Source organism: Protopterus annectens, chromosome 10.part0 (assembly GCF_019279795.1).
Source record: "Protopterus annectens isolate FY-2018-M chromosome 10.part0, PAN1.0, whole genome shotgun sequence".
In the NCBI taxonomy this organism is placed as follows: Eukaryota; Metazoa; Chordata; order Ceratodontiformes; family Protopteridae; genus Protopterus; species Protopterus annectens.
Window position 1 is genome coordinate 1666963354 of NC_056744.1, and position 26800 is coordinate 1666990153.

A 26800-nucleotide genomic window follows, 5' to 3' on the forward strand; every position below is an offset into this window, starting at 1 on the left:
CTTCAGTCCTCAGTGTTTTTCCAGAAAACCACAATTTTATGAGAAACAGAACAAAAATATGAGTCAAAAATCTGGACATTCTACAAAAATCTGTATAATTGAGAGGCATGCATGCTGGGCATCTCCAATTCAGAGATATTTATAGCATAATCACAGGCAGGCCCAATACACTAGTCATAGGTGACTCAATAGTGAGGTACACTGATGTCCCACTCACTAGGTTGAATAAGGAGAAAGTAACAGTCAGCTGCCTGTCAGGTGCCAGGATCCACCACATAATGCATGCACTCAAGTCTGTCAACAACAGCTACAAATATGACTGTGTCATTGTACATGTGGGTGTAAATGACCTGAGCTGTACCTCCCTGGACTACATGAAAAGAGACATAGAGGAGCTCTAGGATTGTGTAGGCCAGGCGGGTATGACCCTAACCCTGAGCAGCCTCCTACCATCACCCAGAATGATACCACAGTACAAGCAGAAAATGATTGATTTCAACAGTTGGCTAAGTTTCTGGTGTCATTCTAAGGGGATCCAGTATCTGTCTGCCATGATTGACAGACCTCGATGCTTTGCCAGAGATGGCCTGCATCTGTTACCCCTGGGCTTCTGGATACTGGCCAAGGCTCTTGCCACCCCTATAGTGCCTTTTTCAGGTGGTGTCCCAAAGACCAAATTACCCATCGTAACAGCTACAAACAAATGCAATCTGAGGGTTATGCTGCTCAATGCTAGAAGTCTAAATCTCAAAATGCATTCGCTTGAAGCACTCCTTAAAATGGAGAATACTGACATTTGTGCTGTAACAGAGACCTAGTTCAAGGCAGCAGAAAGCACCCCTGCACTACCAGGCTATAACTCATTCCACACCTTTCGCCCCAGAACTTGGACTGAAGCTCCATAGGTGCTGGTGTTTCCATATTCATAAAGGATGCACACACCTCCAGACTGGTAGCCCAACATAACGCATCAGAGATACTTCAGGTGCAGCTAACATTGGGTAAGATAGCGATTCAGGTCATAGCCTGCTATAGGTCCCAAACCATGTCCCAAGACTCATACTACACATTCCTACGCACCTTGGAGAATATTAGGGTCCAACCTAACACTCTCATACTGGGCGACTTCAACTACCCCCCCATTAACTGGGAAAACTACTCATGTGCCAATACACTTGCCCAATGTTTCCTGGAATTCATTAATTCCAATGCTTTGGACCAGCTCATTCGTACCCCCACTAGAGGTAGCAATATCCTTGACCTGGCCATTACTAACATGGGCAACCGCTGCTCTACACCAATAATCAACTCCTCCCTGGACAGATCCAACCACAAACTAATCACCTTGGAAATCCACACACCCCACGCAAAGGTAACCACCATGAAAAACTTCTAAAAAGCTAACTTTGGGCACCTAAAAAAAGAAGTGGCTAAGTTCAAGGCACCCATACAAATGGAGAATAGTTGCATGACCACCGAATCATACACCAGTGCACTGTACGAACACATACACAAATGCATGGGGGTCGCCATACCCACTAGAAAACCTTCTCAGCTGGTCTACCCACCATCTCCCCCAAGAAACTATCATTTTAGGTGATTTCAATATTGACTGGCAATCCTGTTCTGGCAACCATCCAACCTATCATGTAAACCTTCATGGCTTCACCCAGCTAGTCCAGTCACCAACCAGGATAAATAAAAACTCCAGCAAGCACACTACCCTGGATTGGATACTAGTCAGTAAGAGCCCCCAGTCATATATAACAGGCTGCTTATCAGATAGCCTCAGTGATCACTATCCAACATTCCTACTCAAAAAATACCTATACCAAGCTAAACCTGTCATCTACTGTCAAATGTGTAAAAAACTAAACTTTAACCTACTCACATTCATCTCATCCCTCAAAGAATGTAACTGGCATCCTCTAAAGTACTCAGTCTTGATGACGCAGTTGAATTATTTAATACTAGCTTCCTGAGCATCCTTAATTACCATGCCCCCATAAGACTTTCCAGAATCAAAGCACGACCCTCCCCATGGCTACAGAAAACCACTAAGTCAGAAATGAAAAACAGGGATAAAGCCTGGGACCACTGGCGCAAAACCAAAACCCCCTCAACTAGACAGAAATTCCTAGAACTACGCAACAGAGCCAAAAAGCTAATAAAACAGGACAAATTCCAATACTACCAGTCTGCCCTAGACTCCTCACAACACAGCCCCAAACAATTCTGGTCCTCCATAAACTCCATCCTGCACCCAGGTAAAGTCAGTACCCCTCCTCCTAACATCCCTCACTCCTCAGAAAATATTGCTACCTCATTCAACACACACTTCACACAAACCATACTATCACTAGCTAAACAACACAACCCCCCTCCCCTCCAACCCACACCTTCAACTATTAATCTCCCCACTGCCTTCTCTTTTTCTCCTGTACCTACCTCCAACATAAAAAAGCTCTTAACTAAACTTAAGCCCAGCAAATTAGCAGCAGACAACCTCCCAAGTGAATACCTACAAATCGCAGCTGATGCTCTGGCCTACCTAGTATCCATCTTGATTAACCAATCTCTGTCAGAAAGTTATGTTCCCACACTGTGGAAAGTATCACATATAATTCTCCTCCACAAAGGTGGACCCTCCACAGAACTAACCAATTAGCTATTCTCTCTCCACTCTCCAAAATACTAGAGAGATGCATACACTCTCAGGTCTCAGACTACCTCCCTACTAACAACCTCCTTTCCAATACTCAGCATGGTTTCCGACCAAACCATAGCACCACCACTGCCTTATTCTCCTTTAATAACAGTATCCTTCAGCATAAAAACAATGGCTATCTCTCCTCTACTACTTTCCTAGACCTATCTAAAGCATTTGACATGGTCCCATACAAACAACTTATCTCTGTCCTCAATAACCTATCCTTCTCTCAATCAGTCACCAACTGGTTTCAGAGTTACCTGTCTGACTGCCAACAATCTGTTGTATGGCAGAATGACATATCTCCCCAACTACCTGTCACCATAGGGGTTCCCCAAGGATCCATCCTTGGACCCCTACTCTTCTCTGTTTTCACCAATAATCTACCCTCTGCCACCAAACATGGCACACTCATACAATACGCAGATGACTCAACCATCATCTGCTCAGCCCAGTCGCTACCCAAAGTGCAAAAAGTCACACAGGAAGCCTCTTCCTCTGTTGAAACTTGGTTATCCAATGCCCAATTAATACTCAACCCAAACAAAACTAAACTACTCATCTTCCAACCCACCAAACATACTCAAAACAACTCTCACTTTAACATCACAGCAAAAGACAACACCACTATATACCCAACTGAACACACCAAATTGCTAGGAGTGGAAATAGACAATAAACTAACATTTGACATTCACATATCCATGACCATAAAAAAAGTCCATAAAAAACTAGGAGCGTTATACAGAAATAAGCAATTTCTCACCAAAGCAGCAAAGATTTCAATAGCAAATTCCCACCTTATCTCCACCCTACTTTATGCCTCTCCAATATATACCAACCTAAGGCAATGCGATCTAAACAAGCTAGAGACCTGCTACAACAAAATCGCCAAATTCGCCACAGGGGCATCCTACCATAGTTACCACTGTCTCTCACTTGCTGAACTGTGCTGGCTTGAACTCCCTCACCTCCTTCAATGGTATCAACTCTTACTCACCCACAAACTAGTAAACCATCCACTAAATGTCCCATCCCTCCAGAATCTACTCCAACCCTATCTCACCACCAGACCACTAAGATCCAGCAACAAAAATCACTTGCAGATCACTAAAGTCAATAACTCTGCTGGTGAAGCACTATTCTCTTGCACCATAGCCAAATTATGGAACTCCCTCCCACCCACAATTACCTCCATACCATCATGCACTCACTTCAAAACTTTACTAAAAGCGCACCTAAAAACATGCTGGCTATGCTCTTGCAACTCCCACTCTTAATATCACCCACCCCATCCAACCACTACCTTTCTTTCCACTCCACTAACTACCTTGATTATAGCAAGCTCAGATGCTCATAAGCCTAGTACTTATTATACAGCAGAAACTTCTTATTGTAACATTTGTTAATGTCTGTTATGTACTTCACAGATAAAGATTCTAGTTGTCTACTGATGTACTATGTTCTTCATCTGTAAATATGTTGTAAGTAATTGCTATGTTAAATTGTTAATTGCTATGTAATCCAATGTAACTACTGTCTGTTTATTTTAACTGTGGAGCTTTTCTCCCCGGGCCTCCGCTGAAAATGGACCTAGGTCCAGTCGGACACTCCCGGTCAACAAATGTAAATAAATAAATAAATAAATAAATAAATAAATAGAACCAAGATGCTCTCCTCCAAAAAATGAAGCCAGTCTGGTAGTCCCCTGCCATAAACAAACAAAACAACAGGAGGAGAAAACTGATGCGTAATAAGGTGAAGTCCCAGGACTGGAAAAACTCCCTTATCCGCCTCAACAAAAAGTTGAGATCCCTCATTAAATCCTCTAAAGCTAGCTATGAATACAGAATTGCAGCAGATAGTAAAGACAGCCATAAGGCTGCCTATATAGGACAGGTTCTGAGCTACTGCACAATGGTACCTGCAATACTGAGCCAACAAATATTGCCAGTATACTGGCCAGCAGATTCAGTGCCACCTTTACCCCTCTCTCCCTCACCAAAGGGCCAACCACAAATCCAGTAGATTGCCAGGCACCCAATATTACTGCTACACAGGTTAAAACAGCACCGTCCAAGGCCAAGAATACAGCTGCTATGGGACCTGCCAATATCCCTGGCTGTGTTCTACATGAACTACAGAGTGAAGTGGCACCTCACTTGTCTGTCCTGTTCAATCACAGCCTCACCTCAGGCTTTGTCTCTACTGAATGGCACACTGTTACAGTCATCCCTCTCCACAAAGGAGAAGCAACTACAGACCCTGGGAACTATTGCCCCATTACCCTGATGAGTCTGATATGCATCATGATGGACATAATAAACAAGGACATAGGGAATCTCCCAACTCTGGATCCCACACAGTTTGGTTTTGTGAAGGGTAGATCATGCATGCTCAACCTGATCGACATTTCTGAGTCAGTCACCAGAGCTGTGGATCAAGGCAAGGTGGTTCATCCAGCCTACCCTGATCTGGCCAAGGCCTTTGATACCATCCCCCACTCAGGAATCATAGAAAAACTCACCAAGCTAGGCATCAACCCCTGTATCACTAGGTGGGTTGCAAACTGGCTCACAGATAGAACCCACAGTGTGAAAGTAGCTGACTCCAAGTCAGACTGCCGGCCAGTCAAAAGTGGAGTCTCACGGGGTTCGGTCCTGGGTCCTCTCCTGTTTGGTATCTACTTCTCTGAAGTCCAGGCCAACACGAAGGGACTCTTGCTGACAAAGTTCACAGACGATTGCAAATTGGGAGCTATCATTAACTCCCAAGTGATGTTGACATTCTACAGAAAGGCCTCACTGAGACCAATGACTGGTGTCAGAACCATGACCTTAAGCTCAATTTCAAAAAATGTGTCATCATCCCCTTTGGGAAAAACCCAGTTCCCATGAATTACCACATCGATGGTAGTCCACTGAACACAGAAACTGGGAACACAAGTTGATAGCACCCTCTCTTTTGACCACCACATTGCCACTGTGGTCAGAAAGTCTTTCTGCGTGGCACATCTCATTACTAAAAGTTTTGCATCCAGAAAGAAAGAGGTCATTGTCTCTCTCTACTCCTCCCTTATTAGGCCAATCATCGAGGACAATGTCCCATTTGGCATGTACCTCACTAGACACCTGCAACAACTGGAGAGGCCAAAAAAGTATCTCACAAAGAGGATCCTAGCCCTTAAACACGTCCTCTATAGGCAGACTCAAAAAACTCCATCAATTCTCTATCTCATATCGCCTACTTAGAGGCGATGTCTGCTTGACTTACAAAGCCATGTCTGTCCCAGCTCTCTTAGAAATGCTACAATCTAAAGAAATCCCAATCCCTGCACACCACACACTCCAGAGACCTCAACCTCATTACCACAATCAACAGAACAAGCTGGAGGAACAGGTTCATATCTCAGAGTCTGCCCATGTTATGGAATAGACTTCCCATACAAGTCAAACAGAGCACCTCACTGACCCTCTTCAAGAGAAATCTCGATGAGTGGATGGGAAATAGAAAATTCACCCCGGGATTCACTCCAGTGGCTCTACTCAACAGAGGCACTGGGAACTAAGGTCTTGTGGAACGACACCAGGGTAATCCTATGGGCTAGGCTTGTAAAGGCTCCAGGGCCATTAGCCTAGTACACACCTACGAACCTATGAATGTGAAAATTTGTGTGGTTATTAATCTATACTTTCATAAGCACCATGTTTGTGGGTGAACATGAAAATATTTTATTTTGGTATGTGTGAATATGGATGCTAGTATCAACCATGTCTGTTGATTATAAGATGTATACATATGTGAATAAATTGCCTATGTGCATGCATACACATAGGCATATGCATATGCATGCACATTACTCAGGCAAAAAAGCATAAAGATTGGCATATATACATGCATGTATGCATACACATATGTATGTATGAGTATCTAATTATATATTGAGATACATCTGTAAATATGCAGGTACAGATGGAGTCACAGATCATGTTTTACATTTGCCATTACTATTTTAGATGATTTAAGTGGTGATGATAATCACCCACGAGTTTGTTCGAAGTTTTGTGTTTTGAAAAAAATTGATTGATAATTATTCGTTGTACGTGCACACACACACACACACACACACACACACACACACACACACGTGTGTGAGTGTGTGTCTAACTTGTGTGTGTGTGTGTGTGTGTGTGTGTGTGTGTGTGTGTGTGTGTGTGTGTGTTCTCAGAACACATTATTGATTAAATTTAAAGGTAGTTACACACATGAGGGTGTGGATAACAGAGTGAAAGACAAGGACAGTACAGTAATGTGATGCAGGCTAGTCAGCAACCAGATGTACTAAAAGTATAATTCCACATTGTATAATAACAGCAGACCTGTTTGTGTTGTTGGGAGAGTGAATTCACAGAAAACTATGTATACAGTGTATTAATGTTGTACTACTTGACATAATATTATTGTATTCCATAATAAGTCATTATGGCTACATTACCCTTTAATGTTTAACTGACCCTCAGCAATATGTCAGACATTTGCACAGCCCTAAATGTTACATCATCACACTGGTCATACCTTGTGTGTACTGTTGTGGACATTTGATGAGGTGATGGCAGTCCTATACTCGGACTGAGACAACACATCCTTGTTTTCATTTGATGCATTCAGGTATGGGGTGTAACACTGTACGGCTTATCATCAATGCATAGCAATGAGAGCAATCACCAGAGGTGACATAATGAGTGGGAACACTGTTCTGTCACTGGCATGAGATATGCAGTCATAGCAATGAGAGCAGTCACCAGATGGTGACATAATGAGTGGGAACACTGTTCTGTCACTGGTATGAGATATGCAGTCACAGCAATGAGAGCAATCACCAGAGGTGACATAATGAGTGGGAACACTGTTCTGTCACTGGCATGAGATATGCAGTCACAGCAATGAGAGCAATCACCAGAGGTGACATAATGAGTGGGAACACTGTTCTGTCACTGGCATGAGGTATGCTGTCACAGCAATGAGAGCAATCACCAAAGGTGACATAATGAGTGGGAACACTGTTGTGTCACTGGCATGAGATATGCAGTCACAGCAATGAGAGATCACCAGAAGGTGACATAATGAGTGGGAACAATGTTCTGTCACTGGCATGAGATATGCAGTCATAGCAATGAGAGCAGTCACCAGAGGTGACATAATGAGTGGGAACACTGTTCTGTCATTGGCATGAGATCTGCAGTCACAGCAATGAGAGCAATCACCAGAGGTGACATAATGAGTGGGAACACTGTTGTGTCACTGGCATGAGATATGCAGTCACAGCAATGAGAGCATCACCAGAAGGTGACATAATGAGTGGGAACACTGTTGTGTCACTGGCATGAGATATGCAGTCACAGCAATGAGAGCATCACCAGAAGGTGACATAATGAGTGGGAACACTGTTCAGTCACTGGCATGAGGTATGCAGTCTAGCTGTCTAGACAATACACTTTGTGTGAGTAGACTATTTCTCATTCAGGGGCTGGGGTGTGCTTGTGTGGTTTGGGTTCCAGAAGTGTACTGGCAGGCCTTATGTAAATGTTGTTGCTTATTCATGTCATGCTAAGGTCTTCCAGAATGACAGTACTGCATCTATATATGTTTTTAGGTTTTGCCACTTCTCTGAACTACACAACACTGTGTTATGTGATTCTATCATGTAGCCGATGTACAGACATTATTAATAGGTCTGTGAATACCATTCATGAGTCTGGTCAAGGATACTCATTTGCTAGCATGTGATGATATCAAAATTAAAGAAATGTGCACATTTAGGTTCATAGATTCATGGGTTAACAGTAGGCTATTGATCGAGAGGAACATCAGTAGCCTAGCCACAATATCCCATTTTTGTAAGTACCCTGTAGCATGACTATTTATATCTAGTTTTAGGCCCCTCTCAATGACAGCTTCAAGGACCAGACCTTGACTGTAATTGTGATTGCCCATCCATGCATCGAGGTTATGCTTGAAGAGGGTCAGGCAGCATTTCTTGGCATGTAGTTTTAGGCTGTGCTCCTGGCACCACTTATTGCTGCATGCTAGTCCCTCATGAAAAATCTGGAAGTCAGGCGGTGAGGTAGTGACAATTCCAAACATGGTCAGCTACAAATTCTTGACGTCAGCCTTAATACTGTAGAAGTAAACCAATGAGAAGTGGTTCTGGAATTGACCACTTTGGGATATCACATGTAAATACTCTTTTTGAAGAGAGCTTGTCTCCCAAAGATTAGAGTTGCCTACACCCATTAACCAATTTGCTATCTAGCAGGTAACATACGAGTTTACAATGACAGTAGTAACCTTGAAGTACACTTCTGAAACAGTTATGTGCACTGCATACATAGTTTCACCAAAAGACCTGCATTATCAGATTTGTAGCATATCTGAAGTCTATAGGCATTCAAGAATGCCTAGAATTTCAAGTCTGTCAGTTACACGTGTAGAGGCTGTTGTTTTTAGCTACATGAATACAAACATAGATTGTGTGTTACATACATACATAGAAAAATAGCTAATATAATTTGTCAAAATATAGGGTTATCAATGGCATGAGATTAATTTTTACTGCTTTAATAAAAGTACCCCTGTAATTATCTACTTTAATATACTAGGAATGGTACTGAAAAGTATATGGGGAAATGCATAGACTGCATTAGCTTCAACTTTCACATGCTAATCGGTGTAAACTAACTGTACTTCAGTCAAACAGGCATGAAAGATGTGAAAGTTGAAAACATTTTTCCACAATGAATGACAGAAAAAAGTGAGAACAGAAATCCAGTAGGATGGAATCACCATTAGACAAATAGTTATGGTGTGATTTGTGAAGGACAACATACAGTATCAGCTAATGAGACAATACTTTTAGAACACTGATTAGATTCAGTTCCAAAGCTGCATGACATTGTTAGAGAAAAGATGTAAATATTTTATTATTTTAGAATATTTGAACATTTGTTACTCAACATGTTTCTTTGCAAGGCACAACAGTCCACAGCAAAGCTGTGCTGTAAAATGAGGGAAAATCTGCACACCTACATCAACACACACACACACACACACACACACACACACACACACACACACACACACACACACTAACAAGCAATAATAACAGACCATATTAAAAATAATTGCCAGTGGAGGGAAAAAGATTTAAAGCAACAAGCATGAAAAATACTATTGCCTAGGCTTGAATAATTATTAGACACAGTTTTGCAAAATGAGTACATAGTAAAGTAGCTATAACTTCATAGCTAAAGAGGCTGTGTGAGAAGACAGCTTCTCTAGCTGAGTAAAATCCAGTCATTCAGCAAATCTAATTGCTCATGAGTGGGGGAAGGAAAATACAAAATGACAAACTGCAAATGTAAATTCTAAGCACTTCCTCTCACAACCCTCACTGAGAGTTTGTGTAATCTGACCTGCTGTATGCTAAAAAGGCTCTGTGAAAACCTTGACTCTAGGTGAACATGTGACTTACTTCTCCAGCAAAAAAGTCTGAGATAGTGCCCCTTTAAAGGGAGGTGGTCACTTCTCAGCACATAGTACTTCATGTGCTTGGAAAATAAAACTAAAAAGGAGATAATTGTAGTTATGTGGCTTGCAGTATATAGAGTAGATTTTATGTATGGCAAATTATTTGTTGTTTTTCTGATAATTCAATGATTTTGTATATAGATGCTATTTCTGTAGAGCATCTGTTAACAGGATGTGATATAAAACAACAAAACTAGCCTGGTATGAATTTAGGCAGGAACTTCCTCTGAACTTCCTCAGTGAACCGATTGATTGCTGGATGATTTGGTGCAAAGATCTGAGACAGTGAAGCAGGAATGTACACAAAACAAGAAGGAGACTGCAGGGAAAAAGAAGCAATGCATAATTTGTGTGCTACAAATGGAAGAACAGAGCAGTGTTGTGGGGAGCATAAAGAGAGACTGGAGTTATTTTGTAAGGATGATGAGACTTTTATCTGTGTCCTGTGTGTTCCCAGGCATTCCAGCCACAGTTTTGTGTTACTGCACGAGGCAATCAGTGTGTGTAAGGTAAGGGACACTGCATGATAACTAACTTTGTCTAACAGGGTTCTTATAGAGATTGTACTAACATTTTTTTCCTGAATTTTCAACCTGGGATGTGTGTCTTGCTTAATTATTGCTTATTAACATTAGGGGGCAGCCACGGTGGTGCAGCAGTTAGCATTGCCACCTCACAGCAAGAGGTTCTCCAGTTTGATTCTCAGCCAGGGTGCCTTCTGTGCGGAGTCTGTATGTCCTCCCTGTGGTCGCGTGGGTTTCCTCCGGGTGTTCTGGTTTCATCCCAAAGACATGCAGTAGGTGGATTGGACACTCTAAATTGGCCCTAGAAGGGAGTGTGTGTGTGTCTTCTGTGGAAGGTTGGGCGCCAGGCTGGCAACTTGACACCGTAAAACTCCACTGCCAATCATGAGCGGACAGATGTTCTGCTGTGGTGACCCCTAACCGGGAAAAGCCAAAAAAGAAGAAGATTAGTATTATTTTTATTAGTGCTTAATAACAAATCAGTTAGTTTTCTTGTATATTGACATTTTGTACACAAACCTAATTTTGTTGCCCCCACCACCTACCTATCATTTTACTCAACACTTAAAATGTCGGCTGCAGTGGTACAGCGATTAACATTGTCATTTCACAGTAAGAGATTCTCTGGTTCGATTCTCAGCTGGAGTGCCTCCTGTGCAGAATCTGCATGTCCTCCCTGTGATTGACTGAACTTTAAAAAGACATGCAGGTAAGTGTGTGAGTTTACAAGAAAAAGAAAAATAATCTGGTTCCACACAGCAGTGAAAATCAATATGTCCTTTATTGTAGTAGGTAAGCACTTTCTCGGAATAACATCCGCTTCATCAGACCAACAAAGATAGAATAGCAGTTACATTTTTAAACACTAAAACATCCAATCAAAAATCAGATAAAATGTGCATCATTGATCTCTCTTTTAATATTTTATCATATATGTTTCAATAGTCCATCTTTTATTATTTTTTACTATTGTATTTGTTACCAGTTTTAAGTACATATTGTTCATTTAGTCTGTTTTATTCAATTTTTAATGTTCTATATATTCTACAGATGTATTTTATCACATGGCTTTTAGCTATGATGCACATTTTATCTGATTTTTGATTGGATGTTTTAGTGTTTAAAAATGTAACTGCTATTCTATCTTTGTTGGTCTGATGAAGCAGATGTTATTCCAAGAAAGCGCTTACTTACTACAATAAAGGACATATTGATTTTCACTGCTGTGTGGAACCAGATTATTTTTCTTTTTCTTGTATTCTCTGTTTTTTGCATCTGATTCCTTATTTGGTTCAAGGACTTTTTTCATTAAGTGTGTGAGTTTGTGTGTGCCTTCTCTGAAGGTTGGGCACCAGGCTGGCAACTTGACGCCATAAAAATCCACTGCCAATCATAAGCAGACTGGTATGGGGCTGTGGTGACTCCTAACTGGGAAAGGCCAAAAGACTCAACACTCAAAATGCTACCCCAGCCATAAAGGAAGGGGTATCTTATTTTCAACTGTTACCATTTATACCCATAAAAAAAATATATATATATATATATATATATATATATATATATTTTTTTTAGATGTGATTTAGATGTGATTTCATATATTTGTTTTTGAAAGTGAAGAGCTACATCTTAACAGTGTGTTGCATGCACATCACAAGCCACTTGTACAGCTGCCACCTTTCCAATTTTCCAATGTGATAGATTTTCTTACAGAAAACTTGTATCTTGCAGGACAGTTCTTATCTTCAGTTACACATTTTCATTTCTTCATTAAGATGTAGTTGCTGATATATGTGTTCCAGATATGGTATAATATACAATGCATTATTTACAGGAGCATAAATATTGGGACATTTGTAATTTTCATGGTTGTTTCTGTAACATCCAATGCTGAACTAATGTGTAAGCCTGACTCAAAATTTAGTGGTCATGAAGGAGATTCATTACTGTGATGTGTAGTGGCAGCATGTTTGTGTCTGTATAGCAAGAAAGGTGCAGAGGCGGTAAGAAGGCAGCTGTCTGTAGGGCTGTTTGCCCAGTGGCATATGTTGTTGGCTTGTTTCTGTGTCCCTGTTCAGTTACAGCTCCTGCAGAAATAAGTTATTAGTAAATGTCTGTAGGCAATACTTAAGGAGACATGTTTGCAATGAAGACTGTACTAAGCCACTTACTAATGCTGTGTGCAAGAGGGTTAGCCACCTTTCACCACATTTCTATGGGTTGGGGACAGTGCAGTGCAAGAACTCATTGCCACAGTTGCTGTATCACATTTTAGCTGTCTGACTGTATACTACCACAGATGATGGTGATTTTATAAATTGTTGCCTCACAGCAAGAGGTTCTCCTGTTCGATTCTTGGCTGAAGTGCCTTCTGTGTGGAGTCTGCATGTCCTCCCTGCAGTCGAGTGGCGTTCGAAAGACATGTGTGAATGGGCATGCTTTCGTTGAAGGTTGGGTATCGGGCTTGCAACTCGGCACCATAAAATCTACTGCCAATCATTAGAAAGTTCCGCTGTGGTGACCCCTAACCGGCAAAAGCCGAAAAGACAACCAGTAAAAAAGATCACATTTGAAGATGTCCAAAGACATTGTCATAGTTAATTACTTCACTGCTTAACCTTTTGCCAGACAATGGTTACCAAGTCATAGCACACAAATGGGCTTCAGCATATATTTTGAAAATGCTTGCTGTGCAAACCATTAGGCAAAGAGATCTGTGGATAAAAGAGCTTAAGGACTTTTTGAGTTTGTCACTCTGTCTTCTCAGCTAGAACTTCTTACCTTGTCTGTGGCATATATACCTCACAAAGAGGATTACTGGCCTCAAACAGATGCCCTATGCAGACCGTCTCAAAAAACTACAGCTTTACTCCATTGCATATCGCCTACTCAGGGGCGATCTCTGCTAACATACAAAGCTATGTCAAACCCAGAGCTGTTGGACATGTTCCACTTAAAGAAATCCCAATCACTCCGAGCTACATGCTCTAGGGACCTAAACCTTGTCACCACAATAAACAGAACATGCTGGAGGGATAGATTCCTGTCCTAGAGACTTCCCATACTCTGGAACAGACTACCTATCTATGTCAAACAGAGCTCCTCATTAGCACTCTTCAAGAAAAATCTTGATGATTGGATGGGAAATGGGAAATTCACCCCAGGGATCACTTCTGTGGCTCTGCTCGACAGGGGCACTGGAAAATAATTTTCTTGGGTGGCGAAAGCCAGGGTACATTTTTTGGCTAGGCTTATATAGGCCCTAGGGCCAATAGCTTAGTACCTACCTATGAACCTATAATGTAAGTGAGCCTACTTACCAGCTGGTTACAAATTAAGCCAATCCTAAATTCTACCTCTAAAATGCTTGACTCTTAAAACCTCAACAATTTCAAATATTTGTGTTTTCCAGAGCAAGCAGAGCATAGAAACTTCCAAGCATTTTGTTACACCATGCAACAGAGAGATCAATTAAGTATCCTGTTTTTTTGTTTATTTTGTTCTTTATTTCTTTGTTGTTTATAGCACTTTGTGTACTGTGTATTTTTTCTAGCTAGTTTCACTGTGTGTGAGGTATTAAATGGAAATTGTCCACTCTTATTAAGCATCTGTTGGGTTGTTTATGATAACTTGTTGCAGTTAAACTCTTTTTTTCTAGTGGCTCCTTTAGCTGTTTAAAACTTTCATTTAAAGGCTCACTGCTGCTTTTCAGCTGTGAGTAACATTTCTGCAGTTTGTTTCCCACTCTCCCTCCCTGTTGGTATAGTGTTTTATTGTTGGTGGCAAAGCAGTTGCCCGCCCCTAGTGTAAATTTGATCTGGGACCCTCCTCCCAGTCTAGTGTCATTACCTCATTCTACCCAGTACAGGGAGAGCATTTGAGAAGGCCAATCAGAAAAAAATGTATCGGCTTTTACTGTATTTGTGTTTTTTCCTACTTTATTTTGCTTTTGCGTCATCTTAAAAGTACTCAATTGTATTTATTACTGCTTGGTGTATCTCATTGTAAGCCTTTTAGTTTAAGCACCTGGGCTTCAGACCAGTTTTACATTAGGAAGGTTTGTGGTCTGCACTGTAGTGGCAGAACAGGTCATCCTTCTAAGTTGGGAACTGCTGATTGAGGGCTCAGTGTCTGTTATTCTAAAAGTGTATTAATTCTGGTTTAAGCACTTGGGCTTGAGGCCAGTTATTTTACATTAAGAGGGTTCGTGTTCAGCACTCTTGTGGGAGGAGAGGCTGGACTCTGCCCTTCTAAGCAAGGAATTTCTGGTTAGAGGCTTATAGTGCCTGCATATTCTAAATTTTTCTTACTGAAATTGGTACACCTTGTTTGCTGTAGCATAGACTAGATCCAGGCCTGCTGAATCTAGCTTTGTTTGTATGCTTGTTGTTTGTTTATTTCCCTGAAACGCTAATTCCACCTAAAACGCGGCCTTTTAGCACTTCTGTGGATCCCTAGTGATACCTGCATTGCTTAATGCACTTATTTCCTTGTTTCACTTGAAAGAAAGTTACTGTTTGTCGTTTTTCCATTTTAAGTTACCTGTAACACATTGCATTTAAGTTACCTGGCACTTGCTCACTAAAGCAATTATATAAGTCAGCACTAAAAAATTAAAAGCACTACACCCTCACAAACTCCCCTTGAGTACCTAGTTCCCCATTGGCCCTTTTTTTCATTTATAAAGGAATTCCCAATACTATCCTAGCATGTCCAAAGGTCAGTTGTCAATCTCCTCTCCGGTCCAGCTGGTGAATCTGGGAATCTTGAGGCAATGTTACAACTGCCTCATGTACACAGACAACCCTCTCCTCCTCCCAACAAATTCCAACACATGTGAGAGATGCAACCATATAGCCAAACTGGAGGCTAAGCTCTCTCAACTCAGTACTGGCATAACCAGTCAGGAGGAGAAGGAAACCACACTCACTACAATTCCAGTCTCACATAGACCTACCACGACAACAAACCAGACACATAAACACACAAAAACATACTCGGAGGCTCTAAATAAAAATCTGCCTAAGCAGCAGAGACCTCCAAAGCAGACACCCAAGCAACCGCTACCCCAAAACAAAACACGTGCAACACATAGCTCACAAAGCCAGTGTGCCGAACAGTCACAGCCCTTAAGGCTAAACAACACACCCGAAACACTTGTAATAGGTGACTCTATCGTCAGGCACACTGACGTCCCGCTCACCAGGCTGAACAAGAAGAAGGTCACTGTGAGCTGCCTGTCGGGCGCTAGGATCCGCCACATAACACAAGCACTCAGGTCACTCCAAGGCAAGTACAAATATGACTCAGTCATTGTCCATGCTGGTGTGAATGACCTGAGACGTACCTCCCAGGACTACATGAAAAGAGACATAGAGGAGCTCTCTGAGCATGTAGCCCAGGCCGGTATGACCCTGACCTTGAGTAGCATCTTACCCTCACCAAGAATGATGCCACAATATGAAGACAAGATGATCAATTTCAACAATTGGCTTAAGTTTTGGTGTCATTCAAAGGGGATCCAATGCTTGTCAGCCTGGGATGACATGCTCGACAAGCCACGATGCTTTGCTAGGGACGGCTTGCACCTGTCACCCCTGGACTTTCGGATATTGGCAAAGGCTCTTGCTACCCCCATAGTGCCTTTTTTAGGCAAGGCTCAAAAGACAAACCCACCTCCATAGGTATCACAAGTGATAAGAAACTAAGAGTAATGCTACTCAACGCCAGAAGTCTAAACCTCAAGATGCACGCACTCGAAACTCTCCTTAGCATGGAGAACATCGATATCTGTGCAGAAACAGAAACCTGGTTCAAGGCTCCCGAGAGCACCCCAGCACTACCAGGTTATACCTCATACCATGCTTTTCAGCCCCAAAACTTGGACCGAACCACAAAAGGAGGGGAGTATCAATATTCACAAAGATACCCACACCTCCAGGTTGGTGGCACAGCACGAAGCATCAGAGACTATCCATGTGCAACTAACTGTGGGTAAAACTGCCTTCCAGTTTATAGCCTGCTACAGACCACCCTCCCAAACACAGGAACCCCACTTGGCCTTCCTGAGAATACTGGAAAATATGAAGGTCTCTCCAAACACCATTATATTGGGCGACTTCAACTACCCAAACATAGACTGGGAGCATTACTCTATCTCCAACACCCTAGCCCAAAGGTTCCTAGAATTTATAAACTCAAATGCTATGGAACAACTTGTTACCACTCCCACAAGAGGGGAAAACATACTGGACCTGATCATCACCAACATGGGGACACTATGCTCCAGACCAGAAGTGTATCCCTCACTGGTAAGATCAGACCATAAACTAATCTCACTGGATATTCACATCCCGACCCCACCCCCGCCCAGAAAACCACAGTGAAAAACTTCTCTAAAGCAAATTTCACACGCCTCAAAACCGAGGCGAAATCCTTCAAAGCCCCCGGGCCTGTGGAAAATATAGCCCAGACCGCAGAATCCTTTATAAACGCATTCTATGAACACCTTCAGGAATGCATGGATCATGCAATCCCAAATAAAACCAAGACCCAATCCTCCAAAGGCAGACGTCCTGTCTGGTGGACCCCAGCCATAAACAAACTATACAATTGAAGGAGGAAGCTACTACATGATAGAGCAAAATCCCAAAAAGGGAAGGCATCTCTGATCAGTATTAGCAAAAAACTATGGGCACTCATAAAATCATCTAAGGCCAGCTTCGAGAGAAAAATTGCACAGGACACTAAGGATAATCACAAGGCTTTCTTTAGTTATGTTAGGAACCTGGGTGGGAATTCCCAGATATGCTCAGAATTAGTACAAAATGACAAAAAATACACTGAACCCACAGACATTGCCAACATCCTAGCTGACAGGTTCAGTGCAAACTTCTCCCCCCTCTCCCCACCAAAAGGGCAAATATGTATCCCAACAGAGTGCTGCCCCCCTGACATCTCAGATGCTCAGGTAAGAGCCGCCCTCTCCAAAGCAAAAAACACAGCATCAATGGGACCAGATGGTGTCCCGAGCTGCGTCCTACATGAACTCCAAGAAGAGCTAAACCCAAACTTAAAACTACTGTTCAATCTTAGCCTTACTACAGGATGTGTACCCAAAGAGTGGCGTACAGCAACAGTGGTCCCTCTCCACAAAGGTGGTGCCTCAACGGATCCTGGAAACTATCGCCCCATAAGCCTGACTAGCTTGGTCTGCAAAGCTATGGAAAGGATCATCATGGACCTCATAAATAAAGATATTGGGGACCTACAGACACTGGATCCTACCCAGTTTGGCTTTGTTAAGGGCAGATCCTGCCTCTTAAACCTGGTCGATTTCTTTGAAACAGTCACCAAGGCCATTGACGAGGGGAAGGTGGTCCACACAGCCTACCTGGACCTCGCAAAAGCCATCGATACAATACCCCACTCGGGCATTATAGATATGCTCACCAGCTTAAATATAAACCCCTATGTCACTAGATGAATTGCAAACTGGCTCAAGGACAGAACCCACATGGTTAGAATTGCTGGAGCCATGTCAGACTCGAAACCAGTTACAAGTGGCATCCCACAAGGCTCAGTCCTGAGACCTCTCTTGTTCGGTATATATTTCTCGGAGGTACAGACCAACACGAAAGGACTGTGGCTGACCAAGTTCGCAGATGACTGCAAACTGGGTGCCATAATCGACTCTCCAGCCAACACAAGCATCCTCAAAAAGGGCCTCATAGAAACAGACAACTGGTGCCAGAGCCATGGCCTCAAGCTAAACGCCAAAAAGTGTATAGTAATCCCGTTTGGCAAAAACAAAGTGCCCACAAATTACCACATAGGTGGTAGTCCATTAAGTATGGAAGAAGTAATTAGGGACCTGGGGACCCAAGTTGATAGCAATCTCTCATTTGACAGCCACGTGGCCAAAGTGGTTAGACAAACATTTTATATAGCCCACCTAATCATGAAGGGATTCACATCTAGATCAGGGGAGGTCATCGTGCCTCTTTACTCATCCCTCATCAGGCCCATAATTGAGTACAATGCCCCTTTTGGGATGTACCTTACCAGTCACCTGCAGCAACTGGAAAGACCCCCAAAGTACCTCACCAAGAGGATCAAAGGGCTCAAACAAATGTCATATGCTGCCCGGTTAAAGAAACTCCAGCTCTACTCAGTGGCATACCGCCTGCTCAGAGGCGATCTGTGCCTGACGTATAAAGCCATGTCCAACCCAGAATTAATGGACATGCTGCACCTCAGAAAATCCAAATCCCATCGAGCTACGCGCTCGAGAGACTTGAACCTCAGCATTAAATAAATAGGACATGCTGGAAGGACAGATTCATAACCCAGAGGCTCCCTTCACTCTGGAATAAAATCCCAGTCCAGGTTAGGCAGAGCCCCTCACTGACTCTCTTCAAGAGGAATCTTGATGAGTGGATGGGGGATCGTAGGTTTACCCCGGGTATCACTTCTGTGTCACTGTTAGACAGAGGCACAGTATACTAACCTCGAAAAAGAGCATAGCAAAATTAATTTAAAATGAGTGGTGAAAGCCAAACACACTCTGGCTAGGCTTATAAATGCCCTAGGGCAGATAGCCTAGTATGAACCTATGAACCTATGCCGACACATGCATGAATATTTAGTAGTTTAACCATGCTGTCAGGAAATCTTGGGGGGAGGGGGTTGGGAGGGACTTAATACTCTGCATCCTGTGAGTTACTTCACTAATACAAACCCAAATTCTTTGTATACCTCTATACAATAAGTCTTTGTTTACGCAGTTCTTAACATACTGTGCTTGAAGTTTCCAAGAGATGCTCAGAAAAAAATTTCTCATTGGAGTATATTGACATAGCTGGCTTTAGGCACCAGTGAACCCTGTGGTCGCTGGGGGTGCCCAACCACAGCAAATCATCTTATCTTGATATTTTGCAACTTGTCTGTCAAACCAACAAAAGCTAGTACACCAGTTTTATATACTTAATAAACTAGGTGGGTAATGACTGTTAGATATCCTTTAAAATTCAAAGATATCTGTGATTATAGTATCATTGTTTTATCAAGTAACAGGCTTCACAATTCAGTTACATATTTTACCACTGACATAGTGCCTCTGACTTAGTTAAACCCTGCTGGTGTACATTCTGTTCACTAAAACTAACAACATAGGCAGCTTGAGATATCTGCAATACCCATGACTGCAGGGTGGCCCTTTAAGAACCCACACACACACACACACACACACACACACACAAACAAAAGCTGCTGCTGGTTGGGGAAAAGTGAGAAGAAAGAATGTACTAATTTCCTGATTACACTCTTTAACCTGAATGGGGCTGTGGTATGACCCTGTTAGGATAAAGCTGATAATTAACATAGGCAAGGCACACCATTTTGTAGATGTAACTCCACCAGGTACACCATTTTTTTAGCTATGTCAAAAACCTCAATAGCAACTCTCAGATCTGCTCCGAGCTACAGCATAATGGGTCAAAATTCACGGAACCAACTGATATCGCCAATATATTGGCAGATAGGTTCAGTGCAAACTTCACCCCACCCTCTCCCCCCAAAGGGCTCATAGCCATACCAGAAGATTGTGCTGCCCCTAAAATCACAGACACTCAGGTGAAAACAGCACTCTCCAAGGCAAAAAACACAACATCTATGGGACCAGACAGCATCCCAGGCTGCCAGCTACATGAGCTCCAAAATAATTAACCCCTCACCTTAATACCATGTTTAACCACAGCCTCACCTCAGGCTATGTGCCCACAGAGTGGCACATAGCAACAGTCATCCCACTCCATAAAGGAGGTGCAACCACTGACCCTGGGAATTCCTGCCCCATTGGCCTGAAGAGTCTCATCTGCAAGACCATGGAGCGCATCAACATGGAACTCATAAACAACGACATTGGTAACCTACAAACCCTAGACCCCACCCAGTTTGGGTTCGTAAAGGGATGGTCATGTCTCCTAAATGTGGTTGACTTCTTTGAAATGGTCACTAAAGCAATAGATGAGGGAAAGGTGGTTCACACAGCATACCTTGATCTTGCAAAGGACTTCAATACCATTCCCCACTCAGGAATTATAGACAAACTCACCAACCTAAATATAAACCCCTATGTTACAAGATGGGTCACTAACTGGCTCACAGATAGAACCCATTCAGTAAGAATAGGAAATGCTAGATCAGACTCCAAACCTGTGACTAGTGGTGTACTGCAGGGATCAATCTTGGGGACCCCTCCTGTTTGGTATCCATTTCTCTGAGGTACAAGCAAACATGGAGGGACTATGGCTCACAAAGTCTGCAGACAACTGTAAACTGGGTGCGATAATCGAGACACCTACTGATGGAGACATCCTTCAAAAGGGTCTTACGGATACAGATACATGGTGCCAAAACCGTGGCCTCAAACTAAATGCCAAAAAGTGCATTGTTATCCCCTTTGGGAAAAAACAAGTACCTATGAACTACAACATAGGTGGCAGCCCACTTATCACAGAAAGTGTGATAAGAGACCTAGAGACTCAGGTAGATAGTAACCTCTCCTTCGACAACCACATTGCCAAAGTGGTTAGAAAATCCTTCTACATGGCCCACATTATCACAAAGGGGTTTGCATCTAGGAATAAGGAAGTTATTGTCTCCCTTTACTCATCACTCATTAGACCAATTATTGAATATAATGCCCATTCGGGATCTACCTGACAAGACATCTGTAACAACTGGAGAGGCCACAAAAGTACCTCACAAAGAGGATAACGGGCCTTAAACAGATGCCCTATGCCATGAGGCTAAAAAACTCAGACTGTACTCTGTCATGTACCGGCTACTCAGAGGTGATCTCTGCCTAACATACAAGGCTATGTCAAACCCCGAATTGCTAGAAATGCTCCACCTAAGGAAAACCCAATCCACCAGAGCTACACGCTCAAGGGACATAAACCTGACATCATCAATAAACATGGCATGTTGGAGGGACAGATTCATGTCCCAGAGACTCCTCTTGCTCTGGAATAAGGTTCCCATATATGTGAGGCAGAGCTTCTCGTTGGCACTCTTCAAGAGAAATCTTGATGAGTGGATGGGAAACAGGAAATTCACCCTGGGAATCACTTCTGGGGCCCTGCTCGACAGGGGCGCAGGCAACTAAACCACTTCGGAGGGAGGTAATAGCACAAAATTTTGGCTAGGCTTAATTATGCCTTAGGGCCAATAGTCTAGTACCTACCTATGAACCTATAAGGTAAGCATTAGAGAGCTCAGCAGTCCAGAGTGAATGATCTCGGTGCAAACCTTGGATTTTAAGAAGTTTTGACATTTTGAATAATCAGGGATGGTTTTCTGTTTCAGGGAGTTTTATAAATACTGGAAGAACACCAGACATAACTCTCAACTTCTTTGCTTAAGAATTCAGCACAGTGCCAAATATAATAGCAGAATAAAGGCTCAACATCAGGAACATATTTTAAATATTACTCTAATTCACTTAAAAAGTTAATAGAACAACACTTTTGCATCAACATACATTTTTTGGAGAATAAGTATAAAACTCTGATGTCTGGATTTCTTGGTTTTCTGTAGTCCTAAGTGATTTACCAGCAATTCAAAATGTACAAAGGATAGAGCAAAATCATGAACAAAATCAGGGAAGGTCTGTGAAATCAAGGACAATGACAGGTGTGCATTACTCCTCAGTGAAGTAAATAAAAGTAAATTTACCCCTGCTGCTGTTTGATGACTGTTAAACAGCAGTCATTGATCTGGTATGACAGTTCCAGTGTTGCACAATGTATTGCAATTTGCTGAAATAAGTACAAAACTAGTATTGTTATGGCTTATGCATGTGTGTATGTGTAAAATATAGCTCTGATTTTTATCTGTGCACGCACCAAATAATGCTTGGACATATACATTATTCTTCTGGGTTTCAGTAAAAAGTGTAGCTAACAAGTAATTGTAATTCAAATTTAATGCACAAAATATATCACAGAACATTCAAACACTTAGATCTTCTAGGAGACTGGTGGTCCCCAGTCCCCAGACTGTATAAATGGATATGGGGGCTCTCTTAGTCATCCATGACAGTGTGGGGCCCTCACAAAAGCTTTTGATGTTTGGGAAATAATGAAGCAAAACATGCATTTATTTTCTGATTATGATGTTTAACCAGAACAGGGCTGTGACACGGCCCTATTAGGTTAAAGCTGATAATGGCCTCTACTTTCAGCCATATCCATTCTAAAATCAGCCCTACATAGATGTGTGTGCACAGAAAGGTGCTGCAGGTTATGTAAGGGGGGGCTGGGGAATCTGCGTTTATTACTTTAATTGTCATCACAGTCAAACCTTAGTGGTGTGAGCAGGAGGTCATTATAGCTTGTGTTTGGTCTGAGGACAGTGTGGTCATCATTTCTTTTACTTTTCTCACAGACCTCAGAGGTGTACATAGAAGGTTACTATGGCTTGTACTGTCTGAGAACAGCAACATAGATTACTGTAATCATTATTTTTGTCACTTTCCTCACCATCACACATCAGGCATGTGTACAGGGAGCTGCTTTTGAGGATTAGGGTGAGGAGTGAGGAGGCATGCTATGTATGTGTATGTCGATAGTCACTTGAAATACATGACCATCACCATTTGAACTTCTGCTTTCATCCCAGTCTAACGCCAGAGGGATGCAGAGGCAGTGACAGTCTTTTATGGAGGGTTAGGGAGGTAGGCAGAATTCCTAGATAAGACTTGTGTATCCTTACAACAATTGGCTTGTTAGTTTATTGTACGCTAATATTTTGTCAGCTTTGAACATTAAGCCTTGGGACAATTGTCTTCCTTGAAAGAAAAAAAAAGACTGAAATTCTTTTCATACTCATGAACTTTGTGTAGGCCACCATTGGATTAAAAGGTTGGGAAATGCTCCAAAATGTATCCCTGAGCATCTATAACCCCTATGGCTTCTGGGTGGCACCAGCATGACTTATTTTCTAAATGGCTATTACTACTATGTTGTCTTCATCAGAAAAGGTGTGTTAAAAGGATGCAAGGAAAACTAAAGCTGAACAGCAGCACTGCGTTTATTTCCTTTGTTATAATTTCTGTTCAAACCATCTTTGGTTGTGTAAAAAGAAAAAAAAACTTTAAAATGCTCTTCAGAGCATACATAAAGTTATGACTTCCATAATAAGCTAAAGAGCAAGGCAAAATGTGAGAAAAGGAAGAAAAAAGTAATGTGCACTGTATGCGGAGCCCAATATGGGGGAAATAGAGTGCAAACTTGGAGGGAGTGCATGTGGGGGTGGGGGGGCTGAAACAATAGGCAGTGCCTAGGGTGCCATTTCATTTAAGTGCAGTCCTGTACATTGAGATGTTGTAATGTAACATTGTTGCAACTAAATGCCAGTAGCTGTGAATGCCCCTTTGTGAGGTGGGACAACATAGTGTGGTACATAGGCCTGTTGTAATGTAAGGTCATTGTAGCTACAGTTCAGTCTGTGTGTACTACTCCTAAACATTTGCAGCATGAACTAAAAGGCTGCTTTGGAGGGGTGGCAGTGATAATACTTAGACTGGAATATCCTAGGGCCCCCCACCTTCACATTTGCTGGGGCCTCCAAAATTCTAACACCAGCCCTGTATATTGGGTATGCCTAGCTACATCCTTGTGTATGTGAATGCACAATATGGATAGATAAATACACACAGGCAGAAAAAGAGAGAAGGGAGATTGCCTTTATCATTCTGATGCTAGCTGGCTAGTAGCATATATAGTGGGAAAATATTAGAGGCCATGTTAGAAAAAGAGACTTCAAAGGTTTCTGTAAACTGTCAGATATCCTAATACAAGTGGGGGTTCATATCTGACACAACCTAATGCAGCTCTCTGGCCATGGTTTGCTTAGACTTTAACATGGCATGTGACAAGGTTTCGTTAGACTTTAACAAGGCATGTGACATGGCTTCCTTAGACTTTAACAAGGTGTGTGACATAGTACTGAACAAATAGTGAATCAATTAGAGTGACTTGGACCAAGGGCGCCCGCAGGCAGGTGCAAGGGGGTGCACTTGCACCCCCCTGGATTTTCTTAATCTAGCTGTGTGACGATGAGATGAAATCGAAAAATGTACTGACAAAACCTTACATTTTTCGATTTCAACTTACTTTTTTTCCTTTAAACCTGCATCGTTCGCTGAAGCCTGAGATGCTATTGGAGGTTACAGTCACATGTTGACGACTCCGAGTGCATCAATTCCTCCTCAAACTGCATCTCCCTTTACGACTGTTGACAGCTGGATAGAGTGAGAGAGTTACCCAGATTAAGACAGTGCAGCAGATCAGAGACAGTCTAAGAACTCTTTACTTTAGCTCAGTGAAGTCAGATCATTGGATTCGACTGTGTGTCCTGTGCAGCACTTAAGGTATGTTATTGATCAATTCACATCAAGAAAAAAGCTCCTGGTATTTTTTTTTTTTTTTACACTGAATCAAAGCTTGGTGCCAAAACGTGAAAGTGGCGCGCGCACTTGAAACAACTCATCCTGATGAGAAAATACTATATTTATGCAGGCATTTGTATCTGGGTCAGGGTGATTTATTTGTATTTACTAGAAACTGTTATAATTGCAAAAGTTCAGTCTGAGTTACAAAAAAATTAATGAAAAGAAAATTTTAGTTGTGCTTCTTTGCTTCGTTTTTAGAACAATGTAAGTTTTTAATTGCGAATTTGCGCTGCACTTTAGTGAAACTGTATTTTGACTACGCACTCTTGCAATCCTTAGTAACTAAGTGTGTGTGACTGGGATATATCCATGGTTAATGTTCTGTCATGGGCTCCTCTAGTGCTATTATATGCTCAGTTTCCTCTGTTGTGAGCTGGAAAAAATAAGTAATCAGAAAATTAATGCCGGAAAATCTTTACTCAAGGGCTATAGTATAGCCTCCTACTACTAGCGAGTCAGTACAAGAATTCATGACAAGAACATTTCTCAATGACAAGTTAAATCCTTAAAACAGGATGTAGCTTCGTCACACGCCAGTTATTTTTGACTCGGTTAGACTTCTGTTGCAGATGACTTCCCGCCTCCTTGGAACAGGAGTGTCAAGAGTAGACTGTAACAGCAGTACAGCTGGTTGTGTCTGTTGTCTGTCACTGGGAGGAAATAAATCAAACAATGCATAAGGTAACAGTGAGGACGAGACCACAGACGCTGCTGGTAGAATAAGGAAACAGTAAATTGTATCCCTGTTCCATCTGAAAGGGACATGGGCTCAAAGGTTGGTAAACAAAACCTAGTTGTTAACAGTTCAGGCCTGACTGCAGCTGTGCTGTGTGTTAAAGAGTCTCTTTATACAAGTTTGGAGATCTCTTCTTCCTGAACTGATTGTTGTCATTGTTCTAAATGCAAACTACATCAGTCTTGTTAGAAGTCTATTTTGGCATGGCATGTGACATTGATAAGTGTTGTTCATATTGATTTTATCTAGTGATGGAGGGGAACACAGGGGGGAAAAACCCGAGAGAGTGATAGCTTGTTGGCATATTATCATCTTCTGCTGTTTTGCCCTTAGATGTAATTTTGTAATGTAATCTTGGTTTCTTGGTTTTGCTGTGTTTGGGACTTGCATTTGTGTGTAATTTTGTTTCCTCAGCTTTAGTCATAACTTAAGTGTATATGTTTTATTCAGTATGACATCATAGCAGCTTTTGATTATCTGTTTATGTAGCCTTCTCTGCACTTAGCATATTTCCTGATGCCTGCTAGAGTTTTCTCAGGAGTCTATGGTTTCTTGCAACATCACAAATAATTGGACATTTGAAATGACATTTTTAAAAGAAAACTCCATCCAAAAACTAAAAGTGTAGGTGTGTGTGTGTGTGTGTGTGTATGTGTGGTTCTGTAATATATATATATATATATATGTGTGTGGGGGTGTAGATGGTCTCAACTGGAGTTACAATTTTA

The 26800-nt window shown here is 42.0% G+C and overlaps 1 protein-coding gene across 1 annotated transcript in view; it reads left to right on the forward strand.

Moving 5' to 3' along the window:
- Positions 1–10332: 10332 nt before the first annotated feature.
- LOC122814405 (zinc-binding protein A33-like) overlaps positions 10333–26800 on the forward strand; it is a 144206-nt gene continuing 127738 nt past the window's right edge. Inside the window, exon 1 of the mRNA XM_044086988.1 lies at positions 10333–10806. Within this exon, the coding sequence (XP_043942923.1) occupies positions 10594–10806 (213 nt within the window). The 5' untranslated portion in view covers positions 10333–10593. The remainder of the gene's footprint in view (positions 10807–26800) is intronic.